This window comes from Carassius gibelio, chromosome A19 (genome assembly GCF_023724105.1).
Source record: "Carassius gibelio isolate Cgi1373 ecotype wild population from Czech Republic chromosome A19, carGib1.2-hapl.c, whole genome shotgun sequence".
Classification (NCBI taxonomy): domain Eukaryota; kingdom Metazoa; phylum Chordata; class Actinopteri; order Cypriniformes; family Cyprinidae; genus Carassius; species Carassius gibelio.
Genome location: NC_068389.1, coordinates 8575136 through 8586517, shown reverse-complemented (window position 1 = coordinate 8586517; position 11382 = coordinate 8575136). Strand labels below are relative to the sequence as shown.

The 11382-nt window shown below is 37.0% G+C and overlaps 1 protein-coding gene across 1 annotated transcript; it reads right to left on the bottom strand.

Annotated features, from left to right (window-relative positions):
- Window positions 1-6903: 6903 nt before the first annotated feature.
- Window positions 6904-10721, bottom strand: LOC127934945 (cyclin-dependent kinase 5 activator 1-like). The gene is made up of 2 exons (XM_052532533.1): window positions 10264-10721; window positions 6904-8569 (listed from the first exon to the last, which is right to left on the bottom strand). The coding sequence occupies exon 2, from the start codon at window positions 8441-8443 to the stop codon at window positions 7484-7486; it is 960 nt and encodes a 319-aa protein (XP_052388493.1). The 5' UTR covers window positions 8444-8569; window positions 10264-10721; the 3' UTR covers window positions 6904-7483.
- Window positions 10722-11382: the final 661 nt, after the last annotated feature.

The window sequence follows — 11382 nt, the reverse complement described above, 5'->3', positions numbered from 1 at the left end:
TGCTCTGCTATACGGGAGCGCGCGCTCTTCCAGCAGAAGTGCCTCAGGACCCATATAAGGAAATTCCGCTCCATCTAACGTCACACAGAGCCATACTCGAAAAAAACTTTCCGAAACTTGTGACAAACCGGAAGGAGTATTTTTGGAACAGAAATACTCCTTCAAACGTACAACTTAATTTTTGAAACTTTGTCCATGTTTAGCATGGGAATCCAACTCTTTAACAGTGTAAAAAACTCATGAAATAACATTTCACCCCCCCTTTAAGATTTATGTTTGGAAATCTGCTTTGCACTGTTCACAGAGCACGTTCTTGACAGGTTGCCATGTCCACTTATTATGAACAGTTTGTATGTGAACTCAAGTAATACAGAGTTCTGTTGGATACTATTATGTTCAAGTTCAATACTCAATCTCAGAAGTGATGAAATTTTGGTTTCGTTTTTAGTTTCTTCTGGTCTGTTAGTCTCTTGGTGAAAATAAAGCAGTTTGAATACATGGCCTTGTCTGTTTTGTGACCACTAAAGATGAAGTTCTGTTTTCAGTGCTTTAACCTCGACTTTGAAGTGTGAATGCTTTAGTTCTCTTCATCGCTCAATAAAGTCAGAAAAACAAGCACACAATAACACATATGTAATACACACGAGTTAGAAAATGCTACAATGAAGAGAGTCAAGTTAAAAGCCAAGTAGAAAGCACAGAGTGTTGCACAGAACTTGCACAATAATAAATAACCACCAGAACAAACTTTCCTGAGGTGCTATTATTTGAATTATTATTTATTACAGAAGTGAATATGTGAACGAGCAGCTGATTGCTGAGGGACGTGCTTTGATTCAGGGCAGCCATCTGCAGCGCTGGGCCGGCTGTGCTCCTGTGAACCGAGGCCGTTTCATTCTCAGATCAGATTTATGGCCGCACACACACTCACTGCACAGACAGCTGGGCTGGCCTCTGTATATCATATGTAACAGGAGCACATTAGCAGTGTATCTCACACATGCGGAGGAGAGAGAGGTTAAAGACAATAAACAAACCCAACAGGTGCACAGATTTGTTACTGTGTAGAGTATACTGTATGAGCCACTAATAAATGTGGCTACCAACCAAATCAAGAGAAATGCTTGTGTTCAAACAAACACTGTTAACATCAACAATGTCATCAACCTCAAAGCTAAAAGGAAATGCAAAAAGGAAATTACATTTTGCATGAAGAAAACAGTTGGTTATTTAGAGTTGTGAAATTTTTCATGATGATGTAACACATAAAAACCCCAGATTCTCAATGCCACATTACAGCTATTTATTGCTTTTTTTTAATGTATTTCCATTTTTTTCACCTCTATAATAAAATAGTGTTCTTCAATTTGCTATAGTGATACAATCTTCTTATTTACAGTTTTTATCTGTCGGTTTGACCATTTTCCCCCGAAGAAATGTAATTGCTCTCAAAACACAAACTTATCTTACCCAAATAGTTTAACTTTATACTGTAAAATGAAGTTTTGCAATTGTTCTAATAATGCTTTTATTAAAAGTAAATAACATTGAATCTATAGGTTGGTTCTCTATTGATTATAAAACCTAGTTGTAGATGCACAAATACACTAATGAAAATACATGTTTATTGCAAAGTTCTTCAACAGAAGTTTTGTTATATATATATATATATATATATATATATATATATATATATGTATACACATATTTCATATTTTTTATGAAATAGAAAACAAGTTATTCGGCACCTATCATCCATGTATAAAACGAATTACCCCTATAAATTTAATACCAACTTTAGTAGCAATAACTGCAAACAAACACTTATACACTTATACACTGTGCTCTCAGAAGATGTAAACTGACAAGCCTGTGCATTGAAGCACTAACATAAGTTTCTGTGCATTGAACTTCTAACATATTAAAAACCCCATAAATATCCCATAGTGAAAGCTATAAATATTTTACACATAATACTTTAAACGTACTTTATCATAATCTATAACAGTTTATTTACTATTTAATATTATATATATATATATATATATATATATATATATATATATATATATATATATATATATATATATATATATATATATATATATATATATTATATATATTGTTTTTGTTTTTACACATTGCATAGTAACAAGTATTTAATGGAGAAATGAGCTTTATTGACATGAAAATAACATCATGATGCAAACAATTTTAATGGCAAAAAAAATAGGCTTAATTTTCTTTATGCAAAATACTATTTTATGATGAAACAGAATCATTCTTTCATCAAAGAATTTGCTTCATAAAATCAGTAACAAAGCACAGGCATATCATTTGAATACTTTATTAAATAATTATAATCAAACTTAAAAAAGGAAATTCCACAGCTCAAATGTCACATTTAATATATATATATATTTTAGATATTTCAAGTTTTTCAAACAACAACAGCATCACTCTGTGAGCTACAATATATCCATGTGTATTATTCAAAACTCCCTGAACCGTATTGTGCCGATAAGAGCATGGGTGGTTTCAGAAGCTACACCAAGGCTGATGGTGGTTTCAGAGAGTTCAGGAGCTAAATGACCAAAATCGAGAGAGGTTTTGTGCCTAGTTAATGAGCTTAGTCCAAAATAAACCAGTTAGACTTGCTCTCTGAAAGGCTTCCACCAAAGGACTTTGTGGCACAGCATATTGTTCACCTGTTTAAAGATGTCAAATAAAGCTGATAGATAGTAGAAAATAATTAATGTCTGGCAAAACCAGAATAACATTTGTCCTGAATAAGAGTCATCATCTATCTGGCAAAATAACTTATCGTAGTAAGTTTTTCTGTTAATTTTCAGAGCAAAGGTACCCAGTACATAAAAGTGCACAGAAGAAGCTGTCACTGAAACCACATCAAAAACCACAACGCAAACAGAAGTCTGAAATTAACAATTATTATACTGCTAACATACGGTTCCCCGAACCTGGGATGAGCTGACAGGATCTTTATCAGTACAAAAAATAATTTGAATTAAAATAAAAACCCAAAATGAAACATTATAGAATTTCCTTCATAAGATGAAAACACAAACAGAATATATATATATATATATATATATATATATATATATATATATATATATATATATATATATATATCCATTTAAAAAAGTGTCAAGTTGACATGTACACCACCACAGTAGCAATTCCTGAACACAGCTTTTCTTTTGTATTCTACATACATTTAGCAGCATTGAAAACACTGATCAATCTTAGTAGCCGTAACTCATAGAGTAACAGTGTTCAGCAGAGTCTACTTAACATCCAGATCCTGAGTGTCCATCGACATGTCACGGTGTCTTAATTCTGTAGTCTAAATCTCGAAAACCACATGCCAGTTGTCCCTTTCAGGAGTTCATGTCTGTTTAAAGACACTTTGTTGGAAAATCCATAGGGATCTGAGGTCTCTCTGTGCTTGTTTTGTCACATTAAAAATCTCCATGTACAGCAGTCAATGAAGCATTTGAGGTGTAACAAGGTCGTTTGTGCAAGCGCATCCTTCAAAGGTGTTTCCACATGGTTTCAGGTCCATTTGATTGACTGGCAACAGAAGAAATGATCAAAACAGTAGCATTGACGCGAGTGGAAAAATGGCTCATGAGTTATGATTATTCTAGCCTGAGTAAATCAAAGTTTCTGTCTCTATAATCAACCCTTTTTTGAGTGGTGGCTTTCCTTGGGTTGCTGTCTTGTGTGTATAAGTGTGCTTTAACCAAAGCGATATTCAGTATCGCTAAGGTTTAGGGAAAGCGTTTCTAATCCAGATCAAGGCACAAACGTTTCACATTTGAAATATTTATCAGCATTCATCAGAGCAAGTATGGAAACTAGAATACTTGCTGCCTTCAAAATATTTCATAATTATGAGATGAATGCCACTACGATGTCATAATTGCTTTCAAGAGCAGAGGCTGTGTTAATGACTTTATCATTTATAAACTGTATACAGTTTAGTGTTTATACATTTTCCATAAGCTGATGGGGATTAGTGTTAAAGGGAATGAGTAATACATTACACTTCCTACTAAAAAGCAGGAAATTCCGAAATGACTTGAAGGCAGCAAATATTCCAGAGATATCCAGTACACATGGGTGAGAAACAATGAAGAAACAGTTGTGGCAGTGGCGAGCCAGACAGGAGAGTGTGAGTACAAACCGTCCTAGCAGACTAGTTCACGTCACACAAGCCCATTGCTAAGGCTGCGCACGTTAGCTATGCAACAACGGCGCTCTGTCAGCGCTCTCTGTACACAATAAGGCCAAACGAAATCACTTTAACTGAGGCAAGGAAAACAAGTGATGTGTTTGTGAAAGGCGAGAAGGATGGGGGAATCTCAGTGGATCAGGAGGGATATTAACACCCTATAGTCTGTGGCCACAAGTTCCTGTAAATAACATCCTCTCCTGAGGCTGAAATGGAAACGACTAGAGGCTGAAATTGAAATCTGTAGTTCCTTCGTTCCTTATGCAACTGTCTTCCCTGCTGTTCAGCAAGTTAAAGTTTCGGAGTACGACTAAGCAGTCTGCTATTAAGCCTGCTACAAAATCGAGGAAAGCAACTCTGAGTGAACGTGTTCTCTTTATATCAGTGTCTTCCTGTAGTATTATGGCATACAAATAAGCTAAAGGTCAAAGTTGGATACATAGATATTCTTTTTTATTGACAAAGCCTGTTGAAACAGGCAGTTATCGCAGGACATATCAAAGGATTGTTATTTTTTTTTAAATGCATATGGCATTTGGTTTATACAATAGTCAGAAGTATATGGTATAAGCCGGGACTATCTCATTCTAGAGAGCATTAGATTGAAAAAAATACAATAAAATAAAACAAAATAGACTATATAGTGAGTCATCAATATTTATTTTATGTTTTCTTGGAAGGGAAAGGCTGTGAATTTTAAATTTGTATATCTGCTAAAAAACTATTTTGCCAGCTTATTGGGGGAGCATTAGCATTAATTTATTGAATAACAGACTACAGTTAAAATGATATCCAGTACTTTCCATGTGCTTTAGCATGTTAGTCAACACATCAAATTAAGTGTTATTTTAAAGCATGACAAAATATTATTAAAACATGATTTAAAATGTACTTTAAAGTAAACCTTTTCATTTTACATGTTTGAAGTGTACTTAAAATTATATATATACTTAAATGTGCTAAGAAACAGTCATGGAAGTGTTGGCTTTTTAAGTAAACTTAAGTGCCATTTTTATAACAAGTTTATGTTTAAAATAAAAATGTAAGATTTGATGTACAGTACACGTGCGCATTCAATTAAAATTAAGCACACTTCTTTTTCACAAGGGTAAACGCTTTTAAAATAAGTGAAACCTTGGCTTTTCCTTCAATCCTTCAAAAAAAAAAAAAAAAAAAATACATATATATATATATATATATATATATATTAAGCAAGTACTTGTTAAGCAAGTACTTCACAGTCCTGTTTTTATGTGTTTTTATATAACATCTGCGCAGTGCACAGTCAAAACACAAGATGTGCCGTTCCTATTAGTGTTAGCAAGAGAAATCTCATCTGATCTGAATGGCATGTTGTTATTGTGGCACTCTACTCAATTGCTGGCAAGGATTAAAAGTGGATTATCGCTTCAGTGTGTGGGAGAAGGTGCATGCATATGCACGTGCGTATCAGTGCGTTTGCGATTACAAGCCTTAAAATGTATGCGTAGTGGTTACAGGTCGTTTGAGCGTCTATGTGAGAGTTTGTGGGCTGAAATATGCGTTTAAAGTTGGCTTTTGCGTGGGAACTGGAGTATGGCGCCCATGGCCCTGTCTTTAAACGCTCCAATAAGATTAACGAGTGCTTGCCGTGCCACATGCTCTGTTCCTGCTCTTCTGCCTGAGCGCTGACACCTAAAACCCTGACCCACAGAAGAGGGCGACTGTTGTGTCTGCATGTGCATGCGTGACTGTCAGTACGCATGTTTTATCTATTACACATTTTATAATTTTTTTGCAAGAGGTTTCAGATGCGGAATAGGTTTTGATGGATGATTACAAACTATAGACTTGGACGTAATGTGCACTGATAAACACTACATAATAAGTGTTTTAGGAAAGTAAATAGGGTCAATTTGATCAGTGATTTCACAAGTAAACAACAGTGATCTAACAGCGTTCAAAGAATCATGCCTCTTTGTTCGTTTCCTTCATTATTTGAAGGGAAAGGATGTATTCTTATACATTCATTCAAATTTGACACAGGTTTTCAATGACACTCAGACGCAGGGCAAGCAGGACAGAACATACACTAGTGTATTTGGCCTACATTGCTTAGCCAATCAACCTATACTGCTGGATAGCAAGCAGACGCATTGAGAACTGTGTGTGTGTGTGTGTGTGTGTGTGTGTGTGACACTAATCTGTTAATCTTGTTAAAGCCATTGCAGCCTGTGCCCCAACTTCCAGCACATGAAATATAGAAAGGACAACATGATAACCAACAGCTGTTGATTCTCACTGTTTGATTCGCCCATCACACACACACACACACACACACACGCTCCCACTGAAATGCTCTTTGTTGGATGGTTTCTGTTCCAGTTTCTCTCAAACTAAATGTCATAAAGGTAGAGGAACTGAAATGTTAAGTAAAGGAATCATAGCTATTTTTGAAAAAGGTTGGTTTGACAACAACGCAAATGCAGATTGAAAGTCTATCCCTTCCTTTTGATGTTGATCCTTAAATTATGACTATATTTCATTTTTAAGATTGGGAAATTGAATGAGAAAGAACAAAGTTGGGAACGCCCTTTGTGTACACACACACACACACACACACACACACACACAAATGGGTTTGTATTGACATGACAGAAAAATCATTTTGAGTTCCACAAACAACCTTTTACTGAACGGTTTACAAACAAACCATTGTTTCTCGTTATAAATAACATTTTCATAACCTGAAGAACCTTGTTCCACTTTACAATCTTAAAAAAGGTGTTTTTGCAGTGATGCCATAGAACAGGGGTGTCCAAGCTTGTTCCTGGAGGACCACTGTCCTGCAGAATTTAACTCCAAATGTCTGAAACAGCAAATCAAAGTCAGAAACTTCCAGGCAAGTGTGTTGAAGCTAAAATCTACAGGACGTTGGCCCTCAAAGAGCAGGAATGAACATCTCTAATAAACACAAACCATTTTTGGTTCGTAAACACCAAAAAGACTGTGTAGTTCAACAGTTTCGACCAGCACCAAACCAACATACACCAGCCTGGACATTCTCACAGATCTAAGCTGATCTACTCAGCAGAAATATGTTGCTTCTGAGTCTTGCAGAACGGTCAGAAACAAGGCTCATAATGTTAGGTGACAAGGCGTATGAGGGGGGCCAGAATGATGGAATGACGGTGTGAGATGTTGAAGCTGTCGCATTTGTGATGACTATTCGCCTCATCCTTCTTTTCACCGATCCAGAACTCTAGCGTAGTCCTGCAAAGCGCAGCCTCCTTCGCTCTTCAGATCGGCAAAGACCTGCGTGAAGAAGTGTGGGTCTGCGTTGATGCGCAGCATCTTGGCACTGGTGATGTCAATAATGGCTAGGCAACGGTCCCAGAATGCCTCTTTAGCCGCCTCCACCAGGAAGGGCTTGAGCGGGTACGAGATCTCGTTCCCCATGTAGGAGTACGACAGGTACAGGCAGGTAAGGATAATTGCTTGGAGATCATGCTCTGAAGACACCACGTCGCCATCCACCACATCGCGGCACAGCATGTACACAAACACCACGTTGGCCGGCGTCACGAAGGCCTGGTCCTGCCAGCCCTGGAGCAAGAGTGAGCGGTCCACAGCGCGCAGCCACAAGACCGGATCGGCGGGGGAAAGGTGCTTGAGGCGATAGCAGCGGCTACACAGAAACTCGCCCAGGCAGCGGAGCAGCTCGCTGGTCGAGGCCTGGACGATCACACGCTTCGGTGAGGAGGTGCATGTAGGTGCGATCTTCTTAACAGAGGAAATCTGCTGCGGTTTGCCGTATCCCACACCCAGCCCTACGCCCAGGCCCAGCCCCGCAGGACCATCGTAGCTAGTGAGATTGGCGCAGGAGAGAGACTTCTTCACATTTTCACGGTTGAGGTGCAATACCGCATCCTTCTGGTAGATGTTATTGTTGTTGAGAGGAGCCCCGACGGCCCCTTGACCCCCAGTATAGGCTTTTTTGGACTCGCCCCGCTTTTTGGTGGAGGCCACCAGGCGTTTCCAGGTGAGAGCGGGGAGGAAGATGGAGTGGCCCCGTTTGAGGTTGCGGTCCTTTTGAGTGTTCAGCGAGCGGCTGCTCAGGCTCGGGTAATGGCTTAGAGAACTGGGCCGGTTCTCATAATAACCAGGTTTTCGAGGACCCGGAGAAAGCGACAGTACGGTACCCATGAGTCCACCGAGGTGCTGAAGAGACCAGTTGTGTGCGTTGATGTGGCTCAAAACTTAAGTGCGTGTGTCTCACTGTTTGAGATCTGGAAGGTCAAGACTGGGCTGATGAGGAGCATGGAAGAGTTCCTGAGAAGAGTGTATTTAGAGCATTATAATAAATAAGTGACAACTTTAAATGATAGTTAATGAATGTAAATTCATAGAAATAAAGAGAAAAGCATCTGGCATGTATTGTTTTGGGTAACCCAAATGAACAAACAATTAAAATCTTTTGCATTATTTATATTGGTAATATCCATTTATAATTATACAGTACTAATTATTAAACTTATTTATTCATTCATTCACTCACATATGTATGTATTTGTTACCTTTAAGTACTATTTTGCTTAAGAGAAAAATATATGAACACATTTTCTTTTTATATTTTTGTCAAGGATGTATGCTACTTGTAATTATTTAGCAACATGTAAAACAATGACAAATATATTAAAGATTATCTGTCACTATTTCACTCTGTTAAATAAGTCTGTTTGTCACATTTACCATGTTAACTCGAATAGTTCACCCAAAAATGAAAATTCTGGGTAACACTTACAATAAAGATCTATTAGTCAATACTGGTTAATGCAAATTCAAATCCTGCCATCATTTATTCTGCGTCATATTGTTTCAAACCTTTCTTTTTATCTGTGGAACACTGAAAAAATCTATATACTGGCGTGTTCAAGTAAAAAAAAAATAATAATAAAAATACATAAATATGCATAAAAATTTCATAAAGGTTTGAAACAAAAATTATATTCTGAGACTTCTAAAGTCATGCAATAGTTTCATGTGAAAAAAAGGATTTAAATATGTTTAAATTTAAACATTCAGAATCTTAAAGAAATTTAATTCATGATACTTGTCCTTTGATATTCTCAGTGTAATTATAATATTTTACGGAGAAGTAATATTTGAGTTGTGAATGATTCACTCTTGAGACTGTTCTTTCTAATGAAACAATGAATTCAATGACAAGTTCACAAAATTGTTCTGAATTATTTGTTCACACATCTAACTGATCCGTTCGACTCACTGACGACAGCTCATTGGAGGTGAATATAAAAATTATACAGTGACTTCAATTTCAGTCTGTTCAAATAGCTAGTTGTATATGAACTAAATTTGCTAATGTTTGCAACTAGATCATTTTATTTTATATTTGTGTCTGTTTTGAAGCTTGAAATACTGAGAGTCCACATTAATTTCAAATGCACTGAAAACAAAGTTTGAACCGCACAATATTAAAATTCCTCCACAGAAGAAAGTCAGAGGGTTTGGAACAAAATGCAAGTGCTAAACCAAAATTTGCTTCCCAAATACTTGAAAATGTTCACCTTCTCACTCAAATAGTATAATTTTTAATGAAAATTGCATTTAATTATAAAAACAGAAGCATTTTCACAATTTTTTTTTTTTTTTTTTTTTTTTTTTTTTGCATAGATTAGTGCTGTAACAATTTTGTAGACATGGTATTATTTTACTCATTATGTCAACTGAGTTCCTTCAGAGACCAGGTCAAAATCTGACCCATTTAACTTGGACTAGAGGGTCATCAGAACCACTAGCAGACATGTATCATTCAGAACCCTACAACAGCACTCAATTAAACAGTTTGATTGCAGTGGCAACTTTACTAACTAATAAAACATATGTTTGCAAGTATGCAAGTACCTTAATTGGAATTCCATTTTAACTTTTTGTTTTTTTAAGAAAAGTGACTGTACTCTTTAGGTTACCGTGGTCGAGTGCCATTAAGGGAGTGCTCTGCTCACCTGTTCGGGGGCGCGCATCAGGTCAACCCTGCGGCTTCACTGCGTCCCGCACCTCACACACGCGCGCGCGCGCTCGAACGCATTAATGTTTGCATTAAATCCTTCCTTTAACGAAAAATCGGTCAACAGACTTAACTTGAGCGCATCCAACAGGATCTCTTCTCTGTGTCTGCTCGAGTTACAAACAAAGTCCCTGATGTCGTTCCTGCTTAAATGTGTCCATTATCCAGAAACGCTGCTCGTGAAGTGTCCTCATTTGGACGCGAATGAACTTGAACGGGAGGATTTACACCATATCAAACTTTCATGACAAAGCAGTTCCATCCCTCATAGTCCGGTTTATGAACTTTGCACAAACAGCTGATGTGGTTCGAGCATATTTAGGCTGGTTACAAGAAAGCACGTCAAAAATCTATATAGGCTATCCAAAGACGCGCTTGAGCACATGAGGGTGTGCTGACAGCAGGAGGAGTTTGTGCTCTGGTCCTCTGTGCTGCACATCACTGTGTTCAGCAGAAGCTCCTCCTCACGACATGTGACGCGCCGCTGATATCATCCCTTTCACTGCACACAGCAGCTCTGTACACACACAGCAGCACGTGCTCAGGATTCAGACATATATTTGACAAAACATTTGGAGAGTTAAATCACACTCAATATGGTTTACTTCCATTTGATTTTATAATAAAATCTCAGATGGCATCTACAAACAACTTTTGTTGGAGTCAGCATTAATGAATTAATTTATTTATTCGTTCATTTATAACTTTCTGTTAGTGAACGAATCTTGAAAAAAAGTATCACACCATAAAAATAAAAAAATAAAAAAAATATTCTTGAATGATTTCTGAAGGATCGTGACACTGAAGACTGGATTAATAATGATGCTGATAATTCAGCTTTGCATCACATGAATAAATTACATTTTAAGATATGTTCAAACCAGAATTTTTTTTTTTTTTTGAATATTGTATTTTTTTATCAAATAAGTGCAGTCTTGGTGATCGCTTACAGTAACAGCGTAACTTGGAGTTGCAAAAGTGTTGCACAGAAGTGATTTGGATGCCGGGTATAAGATTTTTTTCTCAGAGCTGACATTTTTGTCCATTTAGTGATGAC